The sequence below is a fragment of the Rhipicephalus microplus genome, unplaced genomic scaffold (assembly GCF_043290135.1).
Source record: "Rhipicephalus microplus isolate Deutch F79 unplaced genomic scaffold, USDA_Rmic scaffold_13, whole genome shotgun sequence".
Lineage (NCBI taxonomy): Eukaryota > Metazoa > Arthropoda > Arachnida > Ixodida > Ixodidae > Rhipicephalus > Rhipicephalus microplus.
The window spans coordinates 29,480,487-29,506,928 of NW_027464586.1; the positions used below are offsets into that span (position 1 = coordinate 29,480,487).

General features: G+C 44.4%; 1 protein-coding gene across 1 annotated transcript in view; it reads right to left on the reverse strand.

Annotated features, from left to right (window-relative positions):
• The window catches only part of LOC142784051 (BAG family molecular chaperone regulator 2), a 163,957-nt gene extending 148,042 nt beyond the window's left edge, over window positions 1-15,915 (reverse strand). Inside the window, exon 1 of the mRNA XM_075882685.1 lies at window positions 15,711-15,915. Coding sequence (XP_075738800.1) covers window positions 15,711-15,909 — 199 coding nt within the window. The 5' untranslated portion in view covers window positions 15,910-15,915. The remainder of the gene's footprint in view (window positions 1-15,710) is intronic.
• Between the last annotated feature and the right edge of the window lie 10,527 nt (window positions 15,916-26,442).

Here is a 26,442-nt window from a genome sequence, read left to right on the forward strand (position 1 = left end):
CAGTAAAAATGGAGAGTAACCGGCAGTGTCATGGCGCGAAGAATTGTAGGCAAATGTGACGTACGGCAACGCGAGATCCCCGTCGGTGTGGTTGGTGGAAACATACTTAGCGACCATGTCTGTAAGAGTTCGATTTAGGCGCTCCGTGAGTCCATTGGTTTGCGGGTGGTATGACGTAGTCAGCTTGTGTCTCGTGCTACAGGACTGCAAGATGTCGGCTATGACCTTCGACAAAAAGGTGCGGCCACGGTCTGTAAGCAGCTGCCGTGGGGCTCCGTGTTGCATAATCACGTCCTTGAGGAGGAAGTCGGCGACATCTGTGGTGCAGCTTGTTGGGAGAGCTCGTGTGATGGCATAACGCGTGGCGTAGTCGGTGGCGACGGCTGTCCACTTGTTACCCGAGGAATACAAGGGAAAAGGGCCAAGTAGGACCAAGCCAACGCGGAGGAACGGTTCTGACGGAATATCGAGTGGTTGAAGGCGTCCGGCGGGAAGTGTCGATGGCGTTTTGCGGCGCTGACATTTCTCACAAGCCGCAACGTACCTTCTGACTGAGCGTGCAAGCCCTGGCCAGTAGAAGCGTCGGCGTATTCGGTCGTAAGTGCGTGACACACCAAGGTGATCAGCAGTCGGAAGGTCATGAAGTTCATGTAGAACTTCCGAGCGAAGGTGTTTCGGAATGACAAGCAGCAGAGCCGGTCCATCCGGCTCAAAACTTTGGCGGTATAATACACCATCGTGGAGCACGAACGAGCGATAGGACTGACTGGAAGATGGTGATTCGAGGCTCTCAATGATAGCACGCAAGGACGCATCATAGCGCTGCTCGTCACCGATGCATGTCACTTGCGAAAGGGAAAAGACGCAAGGCTCGGTGTCGGTGTCATACATAGTGCTCGACTCAGCGACCGGGTAGCGCGACAGGCAGTCTGCGTCCTGATGTAGGCGTCCGGACTTGTACGTCACCGTAAATGTATACTCTTGGAGTCGCAGAGCCCAGCGCCCAAGCCGGCCAGTAGGATCCTTCAGTGACGTAAGCCAACATAGCGCATGCTGGTCAGTTATCACAGTGAAATTAGTACCATATAAATATGGGCGGAACTTTGAGACTGCCCAAACAAGAGCAAGACATTCACGCTCCGTAATAGAATAGTTGCGCTCAGCAGCTGTGAGGAGGCAGCTAGCGTAGGCGACAACTCGGTCGTGTCCCCGTTGGCGCTGGGCTAACACGGCTCCGATTCCGTGACCACTAGCATCGGTTCGAACTTCCGTCGGAGCGAATGGGTCAAAGTGAGCCAATATGGGTGGAGTCGTCAGTAGCGTGATTAGGTGAGAAAAAGCAGCAGCTTGGTCGGTACCCCACGTAAATGTGACGTCTTTCTTTAGAAGCTCTGTGAGGGGTCGAGCGATGGTTGCAAAATCTTTCACAAACCTTCTAAAATAGGAGCAAAGTCCTACAAAACTCCAGACATCTTTGGCTGATTGGGGTACAGGAAAACTGGTGACTGCACGAACTTTCTCGGGGTCCGACTGCACACCAGAGGCGTCGACAAGGTGGCCCAACACTGTAATTTGCCGGCGTCTGAATCGGCACTTCGACGAGTTCAATTGGAGGCCTGCAGTGTGGAATATGTCGAGAATAGCTGACAAACGCTGAAGGTGGGTCTCAAATGTTGGGGAATATACAACGACATCGTCAAGATAACAAAGACATGTTGACCATTTGAACCCTTGTAGCAGAGAGTCCATCATGCGCTCAAACGTGGCTGGGGCGTTGCATAGCCCAAATGGCATAACCTTGAACTGATATAGGCCGTCTGGAGTTACAAATGCAGTCTTCTCTTGGTCTTTTTCGTCGACAGCAATCTGCCAGTAGTCGGAACGTAGGTCTATTGTGTAGAAGTATCGGGCGCCGTGGAGACAATCGAGAGCGTCATCGATGCGGGGTAAGGGGTAAACGTCTCTTTTCGTGATTCTATTCAGATGACGGTAATCCACGCAGAAGCGCCACGTGCCATCTTTCTTTTTAACGAGCACAACGGCGGACGCCCATGGGCTCGAAGAGGGTTCAATAATTCCTTTGGCTAACATCTTGGTGACTTATTGTTGAATTATTTTACGCTCAGTGGCAGACACCCGGTATGGTCGCCGATGAATGGGATGAGAATCACCTGTGTTAATGCGGTGCTTGACGAGTGAAGTCTGGCCGAGTGGACGGTAGTCGACGTCGAATATGTCACGGTATGAAGCCAGAAGGCGGCATAGCGCAGTTGACTTCTCAGGTTTGAGGTCCGGAGCGATCATGAAGCGTAAGGTCGCATCGAGGCACGTGACATCCTGCGAGTGATGTGGGTGCTCGGGACATACGTCTGCCGTAAAACAGGTGACGTGGTCGTCAATTAAGGGCCTTAGTGTGGCGACTGAAATTCCTTGGCGTAGCACTTGTTTTATGAAACCGAAATTGATAACAGGTAAATATGTTCGGTTAGAGGCCATGCTTACGACAGAGTGTGGGACAGTAATGTCACGCGCCAGGAGAACATCAGTAATCGGCGTCACGATATAATCACCGTCAAGCACGGGAGAGGGTTTTGCCAATTCGATGAATGTGAGAGCTTTAGGCGGTATCCGGAAGAAGTCAGTGGTGCACAAGCTGTTCGGGAGTTCAGGGTCAGAATCCGGGAGAAGAGGAAGTTCTAGGCAGATAGTACCAGCGGCACAATCGATGAGGGCAGAATGCGTCGATAGGAAGTCCATGCCAAAGATTAGGTCGTGGGGGCAATTTTCAAGCACCGTAAATAAAACGGGAACATGGCGGCCGGCAATACTAACACGAGCGGTACACATTCCAGTGATGGCCACAGTTCCACCATCAGCGACACGGAGGGCTTTAGTTGCTGCAGGCGTGAGGACTTTTTTGAGCAGGCGACACAGATGAGCACTCATTATAGACAGTTGAGCTCCGGCATCGACTGACGCCGTCAAGGAAATACCGTCCACATACACCTCAATCAAGTTTGTATCAGTGGGGAGCGTCAATGAAGGATTTGGATCGTTCGCAAGCGATGCAGCACTACCTCCTGGAGCTGCATGATCTAGTTTTCCATCCGAGAGGATCCACAGTTGACCGGCGATGGATAGCGGCGTGGTTGGGGCGATGGGGAACGGCGACGTTGAGGTGGCGGCGAACGAGCAGTGGAGCGGCTGTTGGGGATGTCGGAAGAAAGGTACACACGACTGGGCGAATACCGACGGGAGTCTTCGTATGGTCGATTAGAGGAAAAGTGACTCCAGTTTGAGGGCATCCAAGTGCTGCGGCAGTAGCGGGAGATATGGCGAACTCGGTGGCAGCGGAAGCAGATCGGCTTGTCGTCTGCAGTTCTCCATTCCGCCGGATTGCGGGATCGCGGAATAAAATGTAAGTCATGGCGTGGTGCATTTGTTGTCATTGATCTGGAGACTGGTCGGGACACAGAGCAGGCCACAGGAAAACCAAGCTTTGCAATTTCCTGCCTCACGACGGCTTGAATAGCGGAGACCGGCGGAGGCGTTTCTGCGGCGCCATGATCGAGCGGATGTGGAGGAAGTGGTGTCGGACTTGACGCCTCAAGCTCCCGTCGAACTATTCGTGTCACGCTGTCCTGCATGGGTGGTGCGGCACCGAGATCGGTGCAAGTGGATGTAACAGCCGTGTTTGGTAGCCGCGTAAATTGAGGCAGAACACGGCGGCTTTTGGCCATTTCAAAGCGACGGCATTCCTTGATAGTCGTATCTACGGTCGTGACGTTATTGTAGACGAGCAAATTGAAGGCGTCGTCCGCGATGCCCTTAAGTATGTGGCCCACCTTGTCACTCTCTGTCATTTGCTCGTCGACTTTTCGGCACAACGCGAGCACATCCTGTATGTACGAGACATACGACTCTGTTGACGACTCCACACGAGCGGCGAGTTCTTTTCGCGCTTCTATTTGGCGACCGGACGGGTCCCCAAAGATGTCGCGTAGTCGCTCCTTGAAGGTATCCCAGCTGGTGAGCTCGGTCTCATGGGCATCGAACCATACCCGTGGGGTGCCGTCCAAGTAAAATATTACGTTGGCGAGCATCATGGTAGGGTCCCATCGGTGTGTGTGGCTAACACGCTCGTACATACGGAGCCAGTAGTCGACGTCGAGCCCAGGTTGTGCGGGGAATGTGCCTGGATCACGGGGGGGGGCATCGTCAGGTATGTAGTGGCTGGAGCTACAGATGGAGACGCTGACAGGCTGTTGTCATTGGTAGCCATGGCCGGAGACTGAATGGTGCGGCCACTGCGAAGCTTCGTGGTGAAGACGGGGAACGTTCCACCTCCACCAAATATGTTACGGAAAAGAAGAGACGCCGTAACGACGAGGCTGGGGATTAGATATATTCCAAACCAGCGGTAATGGCGTGCCCGGTTCACCAGTGATCGAACAGAGAGACAACCCTTCGTCTTCCTCGTCAGGCACACACGCGCGTCGCCCCCTAGAATATCAGTATATATGCATGTAGCAACATATATATATATATATATATATATATATATATATATATATATATATATATATATATATATTCATCAGCCTGACTACGTCCACTACTGCAGGACAAAGGCCTCTCCCATGTTCAGCCAGTTAACTCGGTCCTGCGCTTGCTGCGGCCAATTTATATACCCGCAAACTTCTTAATCTCATCTGCCTACTTAACCTTCTGTCACCCCCCCCCCAACTCGCTTGCCGTCCCTGGGAATCCAGTTAGTTAATCTTAATGACCAGCGATCATCCTGTCTACGCACTACATGCCCGGCCCATGTCCATTTCCTCTTCTTGACTTCAGCTATGATATCCCTCACCCCCGTTTGTTTCCTAATCCACTCTGCTCTATTCTTGTCTCTTAAGGTTACACCAACCATTTTCTTTGCATTGCTCGCTTCGTCGTCCTCAATTTAAGCTGAACCATCTTTCTAAGTCTCCCGGTTTCTGATCCGTAGCTAAGTATTGGCAAGACAAGCTGTTATATACATTCCTCTGGAGGGATAGTGGCAATCTACCTGTCCTAGTTTGAGAGTGCTTGCCAATTGTGCTCCACCCCATTCTTATTCTTCTAGTTACTTATCTCGTGGTTCGGCTCCGCGGTTATTACCTGACCTAAGTAGACATAGTCTTTTATAACTTGCACCATTACCTATCTTGAAGCTCTGCTCTCTTCCGAGGTTGTCGTACATTACTTTCGTTTTATGCAGATCAACATTACGACCCACCTTTCTGGTCTCCTTGTCCGTAATCATGAGTTGCAATCCGTCCCCCGAGTTAATGAGCAATCTACTGTCAAATGCTCAGGATATAGTTAACCACTATACATAGCCTTCATAGACTACGAGAAGGCGTTTGATTCAGTAGAAATATCAGCAGCCATGCGGGCATTCCGGAATCAGGGCGTAGATGAAGCATACATTCTGTTGCTTCACAAAAACGCAACAGAATACCAATCCAGAAGGGTGCAATGCAAGGGGAGACAATCTCACCAATGCTGTTTACCGCGTGCTTACAGGAAGTTTTCAGAGGCCCGTGTTCTGACACAATATTAATGAGGTCTAATAGACAATAATGTCAAGGAATGTATAGGGGAAGTTATTAAAGCTAATGTAATGTAAATAAGAAGAGAAAAAAGTGGGTGAAAAATACATTGCCGTGAGCAGGAATCGAACATACGACCTTCGAATAAAGCGTTCGATGCTCTACGACTGAGCTATAACGGGGCTATTGCCCCAGCCACATTATTGGGTTTATATGTAAATTTGAAGGTGGTAGTGTCAGTCACGCCCCCTGCAGCAATGGCGGCGAGTGTGGTACACTCTTTTTTAAGCCTGTATGGTGTCACGTAGAACGTGAACTTATTACGAGCTGGCAGCTGATCAATACTCGCTCGCATACAACCCAACAGCAACACTGCCAGTACGAGACCCTCGTTAGTGAATAAGGGGAAAAAGTGTATACCTGCGGGCTGGTTTTTTGTGTTTTGACACAATATTAATGAGATATGACAGACAATACTGTCAAGGAATATATAGGGGCAGTTATTAGAACTAATGTAATGTAAATAAAAAGAAAAGTGGGTGAAAAATAACTTGCCGTGAGGAGGAATTGAATCTGCGACCTTCGAATAACGCGTTCTATACTCTACCATTGAGCTATCACGGCGACTATTCCCCCAATAACTTTATTGCTTTTATGTGTGATTTGGAACGTTAATGGTTGGATGGATGGATGGATGTGGCTGTACCCTTTAGATCGGGCGGTGGTTGACGCCACCTAGCCGTAATACTTAGTGAACTAACCATTAGGTTTATCTTTTTTTCCCTTTAAACAGTAAAGTTGAGGATTCGTACTTTGCAGTGAAGGGTTTAATTTTCACTCGTGCCTTGACTTTAGCCACCAATCAGATAACGTCCTTCTAATTAAGACTACCCGTTTAAAGTATATTTTGCGCTCCCTGTCCCTAAACCCTAGTGCTTTGAAAAACTCTCCGCCAACATTCTGAACTATAGGGTGAAGCCCTTTACAGAACATTATCAAGTGTTCGGCAGTTTCTTCTTCCTCTCCACACGCACTGCGTACTGTGTCTACCCCTTCTACCTGAGAACTACCCCGAGTATTAGCATAGATCCTTTCCTTGGATATTGCCTGCTTAAAAATTCGATAGATCTCTAGTGCGGATTTCTATATCATGCCGATTCTCCACAAGTCAGTCTCCGTTTCCTTCACTTTCTTCTTAACCGATAGTTCTTTTTGGTTTGGCCACCTGCTGTTTTCTAAGTATTTACCAGTCAATTTCCTGGTTCGCTTCCTCCATTTTGTATCGACATTCTTCATGTACAAGTAGCTGAAAACCTTCCTAGCCCAACGCTCCTCCCCCATTTCTCTCATTTGCTTCTCAAATTTTATCTTGCTTGCAGGTTCCCTGCCCTCAAATGATGTCCTACCTATATCACCTTGTACTCCCCGATTTGGTGTATTCCTGTGAGCTCCTAAAGCAAGCCTACCTATTCCACGTTGCTTAATTTCTAATCTTGCTTGAACTTCTGATCTCATGCACAAGACCGCATTGCCGAACGTCAGCCCAGGAACCATGACTCCTTTCCGTATTCCTCTCACAACATCATACCTACCTATTGTAATTCCACAGTGCCCTATTTTTCATCACTGCATTCCTGTTACCTTTAGTCGTCACGTATAATTCGTGTTCCCTCGGGTACTCGGTCCCATTGCTTATCCATGCGCCCAGATATTTGTATTTATCTGTTATCTCTAGCGTGACCTCCTGTATTCTAAGCTCACTACCTTCGTTGTCATTGAAAATCATGACTGCTGATTTTTTTCTTACTGAATCTAAAATCTAACCTATCTTCTCATAACCACAGATGTCCATCAATCTCTGCAAATCTTCCTTGTTGTTGGCCATTAGCACTATATCATCTGCGTACTTAATGCTGGTAGTTCCTGATCAATTAGTTTTCCTTGTTTGACTAAAGAGAGGTTGAATTCTAGTCCACTTCCCTCTAATTTGGCCTCTAATCCTTGTAGGTACATCATAAATAATAAGGGTGACAGGAAACACCCCTGCCCAAGGCCCCGTTTTACCTCTGCAGGCTTGGATACCTGTTTTTCCCACTTTATAACTACCTTGTTATTGTTATAGATATCCCTAAAAGATTAGTCACTACATGTTGCACGCCTAGTGTGTCCAGTATTCCCCACAATTCCTCTTGAACCACGCTATCGTACGCTCCCTTGATATCCAAAAATGCTAGCCACAGGGGCCTGTGTTCCTTATCTGCTATTTCGATGCACTGCGTCAGTGAGAACAGATTGTCTTCAAACTTCCTTTGTTTCCGGAACCCATTCTGCAGTTCCCCCAGCACCCCCTCATCCTCTATCCATGACTGCAGTCTTTCCTTTATAATCTGCATCGTCAGCCTGTAGACCACAGATGTCACTGTTATAGGACGGTAGTTGTTTTTGTCAGCTTTGTCCCCCTTTCCTTTATAGATCATGCTCATCGTGCTATGTTTCCATCCATCGGGTACTCCACCATCGAATATTAGTTTGCTCACTGCCTCTCTCGAAGCCTGCTTAGACTTCAGAACTAATGTCTTTATCAGTGTAATTGGAATGCCATCTGGGCCTGTTGATGTACTACTAGGAAATCTTTTCTCAGCCCTTTCCCACTCTCGTTGTGAAATTGGAGCCATTGCACCACTTGATTCATCCTTGTTTATTGTGGTGAAAGCTTATTCTTTGTTCAAATTTTTCTGTCACCCTTGTTCTTATATATTCAATAGCTTCGTCCCCTTCTAGCCTTGCACCTTGAGCTATAGTTATAAACCTCTGCTCTAGGTTCGTCTTATTTCTCAGGGAGTTTATATGGTTCCAAAATTTCGCAGCTGCCTTTCATGTACTTTTTCACGTACTTCTGCCAGCTACTGAGCTCCCTTTCTTCTAATCTTTTCATTGATCAGAAGGGATGCATCGCTTCTACAGCTTAGAAAGGTTTCCTATTTTCTTTCAACATCATCTGTGGGTTCACCCTACTGCTTAGCATGTCTGTGTTCTCTAGAGGCTTCCTGACGTTTTGCTCTGGCTCTCTTAACTTCCTGATCCCACCAACTTTTGGGTTTGTGTCTTCTTTTCTGGGGTGACTTGTCACGCGTCTTAGCAAGCTCTAGCTCAAACAGTCTAATTAGATTAATGTATGTCCACACTGTTCTATTACCCTCCGGGATTATTTTCTCAATTTCTTTAGTGGCTATTTCAATTTGCCTTTCTGGATAAAAGTTTTCCTGTAGTTGCTCATCTTGTCTCCTTCCCACTTTCACTGCTCTTCCAAAACTTATCTTGATGCGTTTGTGATCACTACCCAGACATCTGGAGCCACGTTCATCTATGTGCATTCCCCTAAGCTTATCATACATCCTATGTGACATCAGTGCATAATCCATCGTCGACTGCAGCCTTCCTACCTCCCATGCTATTTGCCCTTCACACTTCTCGGTACAGTTTCAAATGATCAAATGAAGCCTTTCACAGATGTCCATGATCATTTTCCCTGTCGGGTCAGTATACCCATCTATATTTTATATGTGCGCATTCATTTATCCTAGCATAAATATCTCGCAGTCTCTTCCTAACTCCTGGATGTCCTTTGATATACACTCTATTATTGCCTGGTTTTCCTCTCTGGCCTTTGCTCCCGTCCACAAGCACACGAAATCAAGGAGTGTCATTTGACCTTTCTTTCCCTTTTAGCCATAAATGTTCCTTGCACTCCTGCTTGATCCTTTGCTAATCTGTACTTTTATGAATGAATGCCCCTAACCACCCCCCTTTCTGCTGCCTTCTGTTCTACTACAATATTTCCACGCGTAGTCCGGATTGTTAGGAAGTGTTTCCATGTCCCTGAGATGTGTTTCTACAAAACCGTATACTATCGGCTAATCTTCCCTTAGCTGTTCTTCTATCTCTCCCACTTCAGTCTGTTCCTACCACCCTGCATGTTAATATACCCTATGTCTGAATTGGCTTGGCGCTCGTGGCTACATCTAATTATGCCCCGGACTCTACCTATCTTAGATACTGGGGCCACTTTGGCATCGTATCTGTCCATACCACCTGTCAAAGGGTATCCCTGGCTGTTTTACTCGTTACTGGCTATACTGCACAACGAAGGTCCTGCTTTCCCCCCCAAAAAGCTACTGCGCATCCTGCAAGTCGCCAACCCACCTCATGACCTAGCCGCCCCTCGAAGTAAATTCTGTCTCATTGAAAACCACCCCACCTATGCACCGCTCTGTTTATTTCCACAACCTCAAAGCCTTTCTCTCGACTCATCCGCCATATCTCTTGGTTTGCGTTTACAACCGCTCTTTGCAGGTTGCCATCACGCACCGGTACCTCAGGTATCGTGCATTTGACTACCTGTACCTGAGGAGAAGTGGCGCGCATGTCATCGACGCCTTTCGCCAGTGTGGTTGCTAGTCCTGCTGTATCTTCATTTAGGACATCGTTTAAACCACCTGAAATTATCACGACGTTTCGTCTATTAGCTGTTCTTTTTAGTTTCGCGCTCGCTTGCCTCATAACTGCTTCCAGCTTGCGTCCTTGGAACGCCCCTACTGCAACCCTCTTGTCACCTCTTACCCTCATTTTGAGGGCTTCTGTGCATCGATTTAAATTCGAGTCCCCGACGATTATCACATGCTGTGGCTTTTCAGCTGGAGCGTCCTGCACCTGGGGGCTACTTGCACCTGTGACGCTGGCTGCTTTGTCCCCTCCCAACCCCCACACTACCTCGCTGAAGCTTGGCCTTGCGACAGTGGAACCGGCTGAACCTGTTTTTTTCCAAACTTGCTTGCTCTTCCTTCTCCGCCGTTCTGGTTGCCGGTTCCCTACTGTTCGCTCCGTAGGCCACTTTTATGTTGACATTGGCTAGTGCTTCCTCGGCGGACTTCAGCCTTTCTCCCATTACCCTCGTTTTCTCTTGCTCTGTCGCCAACGCAGTCTCGAGCTCGGCGATTCTCACCAGCCGTGCAGTCTGGGCAACCATCATTTTCTCCATTTTTTCCTCGACCTCACATTGCCTACACTTTGCGTCAGCCTCTTCTACACTTGGTTCCACTTTCAAACCCACTCCACATCCTAAACACTTTACCGTCTTTTTAACCATGTCTTTCTGACACCAATTGTCCCTATACTCGATAATTACTAAACTCGAGCCCTGAACTACAAAAGAAAAAAAGTCTGAGCTTTACTACAAAAATTTGCGTGTTCAATGTACGCGCACCTCCCCCACGGGGTGGCAAAAGAAACAAAAAAATTCAAACACATACACCCGCACTAACTGGTGACTCAGTATGAATAGGCTCAGTTGTTTCAGGGCAAGTGTCGGAAGTCCGATTTTCGCCTCATTCTTGGAATCATTAGGTGAACTCGTGGCTGGCTCAAGCTTCAAAGAGGAAGCAGTGGCTTTGATGCGGATGTGTCCGTCTCAGTAAACAATGAACGATGCTTGTAGTCAGTAGCACCATACGTCATGCGGGGCCTTTCAGCAGCTAGGCTCGCCAAGCGGTAATAAGGGGTCCTGGCATAATGCCGGAGGTGCATACGCATTGTCTCGGAAATATCATGTGTCTTTATCGAGTGATCTTGAGCGATTTCAATGGTTTCAGCCGTTGAAGCACTGCGCGGTAATGCAAGGCATATCTTAAGTGCTTGTGCTTGAATGCTCTGAATTACGGGCTGGTTGGTCTTGCCTGTGTTACATATTGCAGGTAAGCTGTACCGCAAGAATACGATAAACAGCACTCCGTACAGTTATAGCATGGATGGTATGGGCACTTCCAATTCTCCCCTGCAAGTAATTTGTACATGTGGCATGTTGCGATCAGCCGCTTGTTCACATAGTTCACGTGTGGAGTCCACGACAGGTTTCTGTCTATTATGACTGCCAAGAACATGTGGCTTCTGCTGAACGATATGTATTCTTCATTAATCGGTATGCTGTAAGCAGACATTGGTTTCCGCGTGAACGCTACCGCAGCACATTTTCCGCAGAACACCTCGAGGCCTTGTTCACGAAGGTAGCATGACGTCGTTGTTGCAGCCTCCTGAAGGCGTGCGCGAAGCCGAGGCCTTGTCAAAAAGCAGATGTCATCAGCGTAGGCAGAAAGTTCTACAGTGCTAGGTAGCTGCTCGACTAGTCCAATGAGAGTTAGATTGAAAAGTGTTGGGCTTAGCACTCCTCCCTGAGGACCTACTTGGCTGCTGTAATAATCAGGTGATAGGTCATTTGCTGTCATCACGTAAATTAATCTTAGCTGTAAGTTGCTGTACACCCACATATATATCTTGCCACCAAGACCTACTGCTTCCAAAGCACTAAGGATGGCTTCATGGGTGACATTGTCGTAAGCCCCTTGAAGTCTAAAAACAGAGCGGCACACAGTCTCTTACAGGCTTTCTGGTGTGGAACATATGTCACCAGATCAGCAACGTTGTCGATTGACGAATGGTCGTGCCTGAATCCAGTCATGAATACTGGATAGATTTCGTAGTGATCTAAATACCACTCCATTCGTAGTAGAATAATTCGTTCCAATGTTTTTCCCACACAACTGGCAAGCGCGATAGGACGGTATGAGGCAATATCCAAAGGAGATTTACCAGCCTTTAGTAGTGGAATGAAGCGACTTGACTTTCATGCCTGGAGAACGTACCAGTCTGCCAGGAGTCGTTGTATAGGTGTAAGAGTACCTACCGAGCTTCGTTTCCAAGATTACAAAGGGCACGGTAGGTAATGCCGTCAGGTCCGGACGTCCGCACAGTGCCAGTGCCGCCTCTAGCTCATCCATACAAAACTAGCTATTCTACGAGGATCACGTGAGGGCGGTGGGTTTTCAAGTGTTCCCATTCTTGATACCGTGAAATCGGAATCACCGGCAATCCTTCTACAGAAGAATTCTGCGACGCCAGTCTCTCTGCATTGTAGGTGAAGTGATAGAGATGTAAACGAGTGTCGCGGTCCCAAGGTTGTGCCAAGACCCCGGACAGTTCGCCATATCAGTGATAGGGGAAAGAAGTGGATACCTATCAGTGATAAGGGAAAGAAGTGAATACCTAAGGGCTCGTTTTTCCGTGTTTTGACACAATATAATGAGATCTAACAGACAACATAGTCAAGGATTGTATAGAGGAAGTCATTAGAACTAATGTAATGTAAATAAGAAGAAAGAAAAGTGGGTGAGAAAATAACTTGCTGTGAGCAGGGATCGAACCTGCAATCTTCGAATAACGCATTCGATGCTCTACCACTGAGCTATCACGGCGGATATTCCCCCAGCCACTTTATTGGGTTTATATGTGAATTTAAAAGTGGGAGGGTCAGTCATGCCTTTTTCACGCAGTATGTCATGCCTTTCGGTTCTTTCTTTTTTCGTTGCATTGTTGCGGTTCATCACTTGTTTCTTGTGGATTCATAACCTGCATTATCGCTACTGCTGCGTAGTGTTTCTTTACGTAGTTGATATGTCATCTATTTGTGAATGATTCTGTCAAGTATTGAAGTTCCGTTGTCGAATTTATTTAGTAAGGGTTGTTTCCCATTTCCGATATGTAACATGCCTCTCCTTTCTGTAATGTGAGGCCCCTTAACGGTTTTCACCGTGGACCAACCCAGGCGATTCTATGGTACAGCAAGACAAGCCACCGCGGAATCCGCCCTTACCACCCACAGACCAATGGCCTCACCAAGCGTCTTAGTAAAATCATCGCCGATATGCTGGCTGTGTACGTCGACGTCGAACACAGCACTTGAGATGCGATTCTTCCGCATCTGACCTTCGCATAGAACAGCGCCTTACAAGAAACGAAGCAGATTACACCAAACAGGCTGTTCTACAGAAAAACACGGGATCTACACTTGAGGCATGTTCATCAAAGTCACCGACGAAGAAAACCTCGATGTGATTGAGTACCTTTAGCGCACCGAAGAGGCTCGACAACTCGGCAGCCACCGAGTCAAAAACCAACATGACGATACACCTTCGTAGACGAAGTGAGACATTTCTGCGACGCTACTTCGAACCATACATAATAGTTCGATGGCTTAGTACACTCGACTACGAGGTTGTTCCCGATCGAATTAAGAACTCTCGACGGCGCCTGTGCGACTTGAAGTCGTTCATGTCTTGTGCCTTTAGGCATTTCATGCGCTAAGCTGAGGACTTTATTTTATTGCTTTTTCTGTGCTGGTTTGTTGCTTGTACTTATCGTTTATTTTTGCACTGTAGTATGGCGCTTTTATCTTGGTTAAAGCATTGAAACGATGCCTTTTTCAAAGGGGGGCAGTGACACGTTCCCTTTTAAAGTTTTGTTATCGCCACGTTTTATTCTCGGACACTCAGCGCAAACCGCACCTGCAGTGTCCGAGAAGCTTTAGCACTGCAGAGGATCAGTTTTTTAAGATTACGTCCACTTTGCGAACATTACAGATAATCCAGGAGTCTACGTCGTCACTAATGATAACGCTAGAGAATTTGATGGCACGTGTAAAAATGCAAACACGCCTCACCACTTGTCATTTGATCGACGGCCGACACTCTGTTCACTGCTATCAGTGCCCGTGTATTGCTGTTAGCCAACCTTCAGTTTCTTGGCCAGAAGTTCTAAACAGTTTCATCTGAGCATCGAGTCAGCTCCTTTCGGGCACGTCACGACAATACTGCCCCGCTCCTCTATTGATACGTGGGGTTTAGCGTCCCAAAACCACGATATGATTACGAGAGACGCCGTATTGAAGGGCTTCGAAAGTTTCGACCAGCTGGGGCTCTTTAACGTGCACCCAAATCTGAGCACACGGGGCTACATCATTTCCGCCTTCATCGGAAATGCAGCTGCCGCAGCCGGGATTCGATCCCGCGATGTGAGTCAGCAGCCGAGTACCTTAGCCACTAGACCACCACAGCGGGGCGACTGTCACGCTCCTTTCTGAAATTTTGTTATGGTGCAACTACACGTGTAAGTCCTGCCTTGCGCAACCACGTCGATAACTAATGAACCATCGAGATAATCGTACAACCTTCATATGCAATTACACGCACTACGGGAGCATCACAAATTCTTCCAGCACTTACGTGGCTGCTAGTGATAGTGCTGGAATATTCGATGGCACATGTAATAATGCCGGCGCGCATCATCGCTTTTCAGCTGATCGATGGCTGATGCTTGGTTTGCTGCAATGAGTGCCGGTGTGTATCGCTGTAAGTTTACAGGTCACAAGTTAGGCCAACTAAACAATTTCATTTTGGACAAGTCGCCTCTGCCTTCGTCGACGTCACGACCCTGTAACAACATACTTACGAGCAATGAAAGGAGTGGCTCTGTTCGGCACACACTCCAGATTGTTAGTGAGGTAGATATGACAAGGGGACCACAATGATGCATATTCCAGCTGTGGGCAAACATGATTGATTGATATGTGGGGTTTAACGTCCCAAAACCACCATATGATTATGAGAGACGCCGTAGTGGAGGGCTCCGGAAATTTTGACCACCTGGGGTTCTTTAACGTGCACCCAAATCTGAGTACGTGGGCAAACATGGGATTGATAAGTGAGTTTTCTCCCGTTGCTTGTAGCCTAATTATGGAGCAGGTATTCAAGTGAAGTGGAAGCTTCGGTACTTAAGGTGTTGATATCCACGTCCCACGAAAAGTTATGGTGTAAATGAACGCCTGTGCTTCTTTGCGTACAATAATGCCTGTAATACAACTATGCTTCCTTAATGAGAACTGAAAAACACTTATACCTGGGAAAATATAGGGAACGCTATTACAAGTAATTGTAATCTAATAGTGAGGAAAGAAAAATGGGCGAAAATATAACTAGCCTTCGGCAGGGAGGGAACGTGCGACCTTCGAATAACGCATCCGATGCCGTACCAATTGAGCCATCACGGTGGCTATGCCCTTGCTCACTTTAAGGGGTATGCATGTGCATTTCAGACGTGGGAACGTTAATCAGCGCCGCCTGTTGCCATTGCTTCGTGTGTGTAACGCTCATTTTTGTCATATTGGCGAGACGTAGCGCGTTGGGGTTGAAAAACAAGACCATTTATGTAATCGAAACGAAGAAGACGTACCCGGTGTAAGAGAGGTGAGCTCCTGGCTGGCGGCCACTGAGCTGAGGGTGTCGACGAGCCCTTTGCGCTCCTGCTCGAGAGAGGCAGCATGCTCTCGCAGCAACTCCACACGCTTCTCCACTTGGTCGAGCATGTTGACGAGGCGCTCGACTACTTGGGAGAGAGGAACAGCGTCGACAGCATCACGCGTTGCCGCCATTTTCGCTTGCTTGCTTACACCTCTGTTCTGTCTCTTACCCTCTAAGGGGGATTATCCAAGGAGCCGGTGGTTAACTTAAGTGAAAAATTAAGGTATATGCACAGGAAAAAAGGAAAAAAAATACTTTGTGCTTCAAAAGAACACGATGATTTTTGACAAAAAGAAAATAAAAAATAACAAAGAAAAGAAAGGAAACAGAATTTTTGAATGAGCTCAAATGATTGAATATACATTACCATTTAGAAGGTTAAATTAATGCTATATAATACTGAAATGTTGAATTTAAGCTTGTTTTGTAAAAATAGTTGATGAATGACTCAGCAAGGTAATGTTCTTGCGTGACAAGAATTCGCAGGTGTTTCCACAGACTTTCTTCTCGCTGAATGGCAATAAAGCATTCTCGAAGCACAGAATATTCGAAGTACTATGTAGAATACCTGGTTTTAGAACAAAACTTCAAGCATTTTTTATTTTTGAAATGGTGATATCTTAGCAGAGAATGGTCAATATTTGCAGGTACGTTATAGCTAGAGCACAAAGGGGATGACACCTCACCCGAATAGTTCAGGTACAAATTAGGTAGTGGTATTTGGCCTCGTAATTTTGCCACGAACGCTTCAAATCTGCACGTGGAACACATTTTATTAGTTTGTGCGAAGTGAAAGTGCGATCATTTTGGATTCGATTTAATAATCCGCAACGAGACCTCAAGAAGGAAACATTTCCTCATTTTCGCTGCTGTAACATATGCTGTAAGGGGCATGATTGGCACATTCAGTACACCAAGCGATAATCAAGTCCGCCATCTTATTTGTAAATATGCCAGGATGACCTGACGCCCATATCTATCGCAATAGACAAATATTTGGAAGCATCAATGATTTAAATGTATTTAGTAGAGCTGATTTCAATGACGATGATAGCGATGAACAATGAATAAATCACTATCACAGCTCTCGAGTGATTTTCATGAAGTTTTTGAAGATGTTTAATAAAATCTGTTGAATTAGCTTAAAATATGAGTGTATCATCTGAAAAGTCTAATGAGTATGAGAAGTATCATGAATGAGAAAAAAATACCAACACCTGATGTTTCGTCTCTCATAGATGCATTTGTGGCAATTGCAGTATTAATTACTAATTGAAACAGGTGTTGTTTTAATAGGGCATTCACTACATAGAGGGCGAATGTTTAAGATTGCTTGGAAAAAATATCATGGATATCTGGTGGTACATTGGCGATGGTTTTGTCTCATGAAATCGTCTCGAATATATTAGCATTAAAAAATTTTTTGGGGTTTCAACAACGACCACTTGGTTTGTATACATGGGACCAATGCTCTTCAAAAAAAGAGACGCTAAATTCGTGAAAAAATACAATTTCACTCTTCTTACAGCAGATTGATGACATTTTAAATAGGTTTTAACTTGTATAGTACCTAATATACAAGCTAGAGTGGGTATCTGAGCTTCTTGATGCAAGACGTTGTTAGCTGTGAATTTTGGAACACCTAAACTCCAAAGAACTCCCCGCTCTAAACAAAATCAAGGGGTTTGTGTTGAAACAATGGATTTTCGCAAGTTGATCAATTCATACATGAAAGCTGAACTTGCTGAGCAAGCTCAAGAAAGAGAGAAAGGGCAGACGGGCTGATGCCTCAATGAGCGCAATCGTGAGCACAGTATGGGTTCAAAATGATAAAGTGGAGGTCACTTAGCTTTATCTCCGTAGCAGCGATGACCGATTTGGCCATCGAAGCGTTGTTAACATTATAGAACGGAAACAAAATAAATGAAAAGAAACTAGCGATGGCCCGGATAGGCGCTTTTATACTCTAAACTTATTTTCAATTCGCGATATCATATCATAGCGAGAACGCTTCGCTTTCGTTTTTTTCTTGCTTGTTTTTGTTTTTTGATAATTATTCAGAGCGCTTTCAACAGCTAAATCAGTTGTTGCATCTACGGTGATAAACCCGGATCAGTATTGCAAGGCAGGCACATCACTAGCGCCGCGCAAGCTCAGATTCAGCCTATTTGCGACTACAGATGTCACCCGTGCTGTTCTGCACGCGACGCTCCATCGTTATAGACTTGAGAGTTGAGCACTGTACAACCCGACTTAATAATAAGCCAGTCATGGCTAAGACACGTGAAAAGACTGAAAGCGATATTATTCAAGCGTTTCATATCAGGCTATTCAATAACAAATGCATAAGCATGCCATAAATATTACTTTGGGACAGGTAAATGCCCTGCACACAAAGCCATGTTTTATGTGGTTTTGCAAGGTTTTCTTTTCCTTTCTTTTTTACCTTTTGGCGAGGTTTTAGTTGTTGTGGCTTCGCTTCTCCGGATTGTTTCCTTTGTTATGCTCAGTAATGTTTTCATAAGCTGTATGTTTTTTGTAATCTTTCGGCATTGTGCTTCATCATTTTTGCTCAATTGTCGCTGACTACGGATTATATAAAATTGTTCTTTTATTGTACTAGTCGATGCTGATTGCAATTTAAAACACCTTTAAAGTACATATTTCTTGTGTTCACGTCGTCGTAGACGCTCGGTCAACAAATGCATAAGCATGCCATAAATATTACTTTGGGACAGGGAAATGCCCTGCACACAAAGCCATGTTTTATGTGGTTTTGCAAGGTTTTCTTTTCCTTTCTTTTTTACCTTTTGGCGAGGTTTTAGTTGTTGTGCCTTCGCTTCTCCGGATTGTTTCCTTTGTTATGCTCAGTAATGTTTTCATAAGCTGTATGTTTTTAGTAATCTTTCGGCATTGTGCTTCATCATTTTTGCTCAATTGTCGCTGACTTCGGATTATATAAAAATTGTTCTTTTTTTGTACTTGTCGATGCTGATTGCAATTTAAAACACCTTTAAAGTACATATTTCTTGTGTTCACGTCGTCGTAGACGCTCGGTGCTAAAAAAAGATAAAAGAAAAGTAATGAGATAAAATAGAAGTATACACTTTGTGAATACGTAGTTTACATTGTGGCGTTTGCAACATATAAAGTGTTTTGTCATGGCTCTGCTTACAGAACGTTTGTAATAGAACCAGGGTTGTCACTGACTTCGAAGAAAAATTCTCCGAAAGATGAGCGAAAAGTCGCAAAGAGTCACCGTATTTCTTTAAATTTTGCCAATAAAGTCCTCAACTTACAGATGTGGGGCGTGCCTAGGAAAAAAATGGCAGCATATCCACGGAGTTAGTGATGGAGAGTGGGGCGAAGCATCCGTCCACCCATGCGTTCTTGCTTCCGTCCGTCCATGCGTGCGTCTCCGTGGCCGCCCGTGCATACATCCATCCAACCGTGAGTGCGTCTGTTCGTGCGTCCGCACGTCCATCTGTGCGTCCAACCCTGCTTTCGTCCATGCATCTGCTCCTGCGTCCGTCCATGCGTCCATTCGTCCATGCAGCCATCCGTGAATCCGTCCATGCATCTGTCTCTGTGTCCATTCGGCCACCTATTCAACACTCCAAGTACCACCATCTCGCATCTTTTCATCTTATATTCCTCATATAAAAGTACCGCCATCCAGCGGACATTCCAAGGACTGAACGAGAGGAGGCACACGCACACTTTCTTACGGCTTGCGCTTCGTGTCTACTTCCCACTTTTAACCACCTCGTGTTCATGGTATATACTAGTTCACTGTATTTATGGCACTGCGGCCCAAAGTTCGCTCCACCTTTCTAAACTGAGGTGGTTACGCCCAGCGAGTATAACGTAACAACCCTTTCTTGTTTTCTGTGCGTTGTTGAACAATAAAAAATTTTCAGCGCGCCCGCTAACTTAAAGCCGAATTCTCCTGTCTCACATTCCCCCTTAGCAGCCATTGGCATGTACATTGAGCATTATCTTTTATTGTTCAACAACGCTCAGAAGAAATCTCCCACCGGCACCACCTTGGAGGTCAAAATGTTAAACTTATTACACACTATTACAACGGCTACGAGAGACGAACGGGTGCCGCTATAAGGAGCTTCGCCGGAAAGACGAAGAAATGAACACGATAGCAAGAAATTGGACAGTCACGCGCAGAATGGCAAACAGATCAAAACGTTCTCCGCGTTTTTCACGCACAAATGACGCAAGAAACGTACTCACAGGGACAGATGAACGCAAAGAAGCGTCTCAGTTGTTACTTCGCTGTGTCTGAAAAGCGCGCCCTTTTCGCAAATGGAAGCTGAGCAACGGTTGCAGTGACCATTGTGCGCCCCATAACTACAACAGAATAGTTCCAGTGCAAGCCCAACGCCAGCCAAAAGGTATACTTTTCCCGACCGGAAGACAAAGGCGCACGAGAAATCGTCAACCCCCCTCCTCTCCGTCGACCAAAGGACGCGTGAGAGATGAAATCCGCCGCGCGGTGATTGCGCTATCTTGCTGATATTGTCGAAAACGTGATACCCCCCCCCCCCCCCCCAAGATGAAAACGAGTTACCCCCCCTCCCCCAAGATGTCCGCAAAAAGCGGTAAGTGGTAGATATGAATAGCTTGCCGTTGGAGCGTAAAAGAGGTACACCTCGGTGGCTCAGTGGTTAACGCCTCACATTCACGACGCGGAGGTCCCACGCTGAACTGCGCGTGCCGGAGTCTTTTTTCTGGATTTTGTTCTTGCGTTTTCACATATATAGATACGTATTCATATACGGTGCATGACACCGAAGCCGACGCCGGCGGCGAAATCCAGCCCAGAGTGTCCCTATATTTGCGATCGCAATAATAAAAATGTCTAATTATGCACAGCCCCTGAGAGTACAGCACCATCCATCGGGCCTAAAATATATTCTCCTTTTTAAATGCAAGTCACAAAACCCGCTTCACAATGAGAGCACTGATAAATTCTATGCATGTAACGCGCGTCCCTGAACGCTTGCATCTAATTAGAAAACATTTGTGATGGCTTCAGTTGTAGCGAATGCGAAGAAAACAGTCGCTATAACGAAAGAGGGACAGCTTGCGTGGCCTTCCTTTGAATTTAAAGAACTTCATCGCGGGGGGATCAAGTGTTTGATAATCAAACAACTTAGCAGAAAACAACCGTGAAAAATTCGAAAATACTCCATAACCGTTGCAATGCCCGCACGCCATTTTCTGTGGCGATCATGCATGATCTACACAATCACCTAAGTGCAATTTCTGAAGGTGGTCCGAACAAGCTGACTTCGTGGGCAATCCAAAACGAATGTTATTAACAATATGAAACTACCTACCAAGTTCGGGGGCATTACAGCAGTGAAGAAGTCGACAAGCTATTCAAGACAGTTTGAACTGTTGTTGGAACGCGAGGCCTAACCGTCACCTAGTCACATCAATAGAGAAACTATAAAGCGGACTAAAGCTCTTAAAGAACGTTGAGAATGTAGTACACACCACGTCGTTGCACGCGAAGACGTCCGATGACCTAAATTGAGCACGGAGGTTGCTGGCGGATGGACCAGTGCTCGAGTGCTTCCAGAATGTTTGTGAACTGAGAAGATACACACGTGAAACGGGACAGACGCACATATTTCTGCGTAAAGTGTGCCTGCTACGGGAAAGTTTAAAATCACAATAAAAAAGTCTTGTCACTCATCTGTTTTTAAGACCCGTAGTGTAGAATGCATACCTTAGTCAAGACCTGAATTGAAAATCGCCAAAATATTGCACTGTCGCCATTCCTAATTTCAGATCGCCACAGGCCTCTCAAATTTGCCAATTTGGTTAAAAGTCGCCCCCAGTGGCAACCTTGAGAGAATCCTGGCTTCATGCGCAACGTGATAGCGCAGTGTGGCACACTAATATATTGGTTTTGTGAAGTAACAAGAAACAGCTTGTAGTCTGCACTTTCTCCTTCTCGTTTTCTTTCAGCTTGCGCAGCAAGTTGAGTTTTCAAGTATTTATTTTGTATGGTGGTCCACCAGAGAACAGTAGACAACGAAATTTAAGAATCGGGTGAACATACATGTGGCAAATCATGATCAGCGTATCCATGCAAATACCGAAACAGAGCCAGCCAAGTCTACTTATCATCCCAACAGTGCGTGCAGCCTCAGTTTTAATATGTTCAATGTGATTACGTATCTCAATTTTAGAGTTGAAGATTCATAGACCGTGGGCTGTGCGTCCAGAGTATATACTACGTAGTACTAGCCACCTCTCTTTTAGTCCTTAGAATGTCCACTGGATGGCGGTACTTGCGTGAGATAAATATATGATGAAAAGATGCGAGATGGCAGTACTTGGAGTGTTCACTAGATGGACGGACGTATGGACATGGATGGACGCATGGATGGTCGCAGGGGCGGATGGACAGAAGCACGGATGAACTGACGGATGCTTCGCCCCACTCATCAACCTTCACTCCGTGAGTATGCTGTGATTTTTTTTTCATTGCGCAGTACGGCCATATATTTAATATTGTCAACTTAGTGAATTCTTTCTTGATGGTGTTGAAGAGAACTATTAACGGGCATATCCAAAGGAAGAAAAATTACACCATTCTTAGTAATGTTTAGTTTCATATCAATATTGTCACAAGGCAGTAGTGGGTTTGTGGCATAAGGCAGTAGAGTGTACTGTCTGGGATAGACATCTACGAAGTGTGGAGAGACTGGCTTAGGATTATTTATTACATGAAAAGCCTGAAAATGAATATAACAAATTCTCGGCTAATCCCCTGAGTGGGTTGAGGAATCATCATGAGCCATGGTAAAGGCGTCATCATCATCACTATCATCATCATCATCAGCTGGCCAATGCCAGACATTGTAGCGGCCATGATCTTCCCCTGTAAAATTCTGTAAATACACGTAACAGGCATATTTAATGTGGGGGAAAAAGTAAAAAAAAGTACCCGAGCTCTTACCACAAGTATAACAGGATTCAAGCAGTGCAAGTAGATGAATAAAACAAAACACAAAAGAATTTTGACGAGAAGGAAGGGGGAAGGGGGAAAATAAACAAGAAATAGAAAGTAAATAAAAAAGAAGAAATAAATATTAAACGAAGGAAAAGAAAATTCTTGGGTTGCAGGTGTCGGTGTCTTGATTCTTGGATCTTCAAACTTTTTCAGCGGCTGTTCACCTTCTTGATTTTCCGGAGCTCTTCGGGGAAGTTGCAGAAACAAGTTCAGGGTGGTTGCTTCTGAAGATCCGGTGATTTCGTACGATCTTGACAATTTTTTTTTCATAGACAAAACAGGTGCCTCGTCTATGCTGGCAGTGAGGGGCAGTACCCGCCTCGTTAGGTTGATCACACTCCCAGCTCGACAAAACATTTAGAAGTGCCTTCTATGGTCACAATTGTAGCATTTTATCTACCAACACATGCGCGATTGTTCATTTTTCTAAACTTTTGCAGGTAAAACGGAAATTGTCTGTGTCCTGTCAATAGTTGGCTTGTTAAAAAGTTTGTTGGGAAATGTTGTGAGAGGTGATTTGTGCTTTTGATTTAACTCTAAACTGCCGTTTTTTACCCTTTGATTGCCACATTTCATTCCATTTATTTCGTGGTTCTTTCATTAGCTGAACTTTAATGAAGTGTTTTTTATGGGTATTGTAATTGCGGTCCCAGACCAAAAAGCTTTAGCGGCAAGCTCGTCTGCTGAGTCATTGCCGAAACCTTCTGAATTACCTTTAACAAAGAAAATGTGACCTTTTTGATTGATTCTTTATAGTTAAGAATGCCTCGATTTTGTTAATAAATGTATTGGTGTTAATTGGATTGTTAAGTTCTCTCAGTGATGATAGGCTGTCTGTGTTGATTTGAAAACTTTCATTCACTTGCAAGTTTTTTATATATTGTAGCAACTGAATTCCGGCCGGTGGGAGTAATTTGAACTGCATTTGGGGAAAAAGTATCGACGTGTGTTTATAAATGTATTATTGTTGTGCATGTCTAAGAAAACTGCACCGGTAGTTTTATCAGTTTTAGAAGCGTCAGTATATATAGGGTGTCGAACTGAGTTTGGTTTTGAGTCTATTGCTTTCGTACGTATACCTATACGGTTTGCAGGGTGAATACTTCTGATATTATATTTACTAGTTATCTGATGACTTTCGAATACTTTATCTTCACATGTGAATGTCTCCTTGTTGTGTAGAATTCTATATAAATTAATTTTCTTCTTTATAGTAAAGTGTACGGAAGGAATATTTGCAATGAGTGGCAAGAAGATGTTTGCTGTTGTATTTGTTAGGCTTTTGTTATTTTAAGGAGAAGCATGCGTTAATTTCAGTATTTTGCGTAGTATATGCGTGTGTGGCCTATACCAAGCGGGTGTAGCATGAGTAAGGGCGACTGTCGCCCAGATATGAATGTCCCTTCTTTCTTGCTTGCCATGCCCCACGTGTTTAAAAAAAAATCTAGCTAAATTGGTTGTTAACTTGTTCAACTTGAGTTGGACTTTTGCTGTCGTAAGTAAGACCTAATATCCTTAAAAAGCTTGTTCATTCTAAATTTTTTTACCTAATTTGATGATTGGAGGTCTGTTTTCATAGTAGCTTCTAATGATTTATTATTTACTTTTTGTTTAGTTAAAGATAATTGATTTATTTTCTGACCATTGCTTGAATAAGCTTAAAACATGATTTCATGTATTGTCTATAGATTTACCTGGTTATACATTGGACTACAAGAGTTATATCATCTGCGATGGCTTGAATTTTAACGTTTTTTGGAAAGTGTGATTATCAAAACTCTTTATTTACATTGTTCTAAAAAGGACGTAGTGATGATCTTTATTATGATCCTTGCCTACGGTCATTTAATATTTATACATGCCTAGGCGTATAACAATATTCGATCCGTCAACGTAGCTACAGCTAGGTTACAGATGATACAAGGTTGTTAATAGAGTCAAGATATTATTTAATGTGTTTTGTTCATATGTGACTGAATGCATTTTAATGTATAATGAAAATGATTTTATTTTGTTTTCTGTGATAATAATGACATTAGATATTTCTTCCAGCGCATCTGTTGCGGAAGTTCTATGTGTGAATGCATTTTGATTAGCTCGAGAACAGCTGCTGCCATACAAAAAGTGATACATCCTGTTCTTAAGCAACTTTTCTAACAGTTTTCCACGTAACAAGTTGATTACCAGCTTAATACGGTGCTTTCGAGTTGATAGTGTCTAATTACCTTCTCGAAATTAGTATTATTTTAGAGTTTTTTGTAAGCTGATGGGAAGTGTCCTAATTTTAATGCACGATTGAATATGTCAAAGAACAATTTTTTGTTTTAAATAAATATTTTGTATAAACTGTGTAAATAGGTTGTCACGGCCTACTGCTACAATTTTACAGAGATGACTTATGTAATAATCAATTTATTGCACTGTGAGAGGTTTATTTTAATATTATTTCTTAATTTCCAGACTTCTTTCAAATTTTCTAGTTCTGTTATTGTGAAAAAAGCGTTTCTAATATATGTGTCAGAGATTCCTCCATGAGATTTGTTTGTTGTTTTCCGGGAAGTTACATTAGTTTCATCAAAATTGGTACCTTCAATTTATGTGCTGCTACTTTATATGAAATAGTAAATGGGGTGTTTCTTGATACATTGCTACAGATATCTTTTCAGGAAACATCTGTGGCTTTCGCAATCTGTTCTTGATATCTTTTCAGGTTTTCAGGCATATTTTGCTTTACGGAATTTTCGTTTTACTGTGGCATTTCAGAAACATCTTCGAAGTGGCCTTACTCGCTTTCTTTATATTTTCAATTCTGCAGTCCACCCCTCAGCGCATCTGTTTCAACAGTTATTGACATTTTCTGAATATTTAGTTTTTATTCTTTTGGTAGTGTTTGTAGATGGTTGGTAGTAAATTACAGCTGCGTAACTTTGTTTATTTCATATTTTGATATTTCTAACATCCAGGAATTTTGTGATTCTTTATGTGTCTTGTGTATCCCGTTTTGAGTTAACTGTTTTTCTCTTTCTATTTTTTCATTGAATATGGTATACTCAATATACTGATGAATACTATCATTGTCCTTATCATTTACCTGCCAATTTGTTGTACTTAAAATAAATTTACCTTCAATGTACTTGAAGGTAAATTTTTGTAGAAGTAAATGTCAAGCCCATGCAAATACGTCGATTTTTGGTTTCAAATGTAGGGGCTGAGTTTGGTGGGCTGTGCAGTGGGAGATTGTGTGAAACAGTGAATTCAAATAAACTTGCCCCTTGTTCATTATGTTTTCACCACCCCAAATACTATAGGAGACAGTATGATTGGGTGTGTTGGTACAACATCATAGAAAGTGCTTAGCAGTGCATACGGCAGAAGGGGACAAAAAAGACAAGATAGAGCACTGAACTACCATAGATTTCTCTGTTCAGGAAGTATTCGCTTTTATATAGTCACCAGCTGCTCCAGTCATGCGCGAATCACAATGATATTGCACAAGTACATCCCACCACCAAGCAAAGTAACAACTTTACTTTATCGGTGAGTACGACAAAATGAGTGCTAAGACAATCACCGTTTAATGCACATATCTTTTCTGCCTCTATAATGTCGCGTGTCGTGC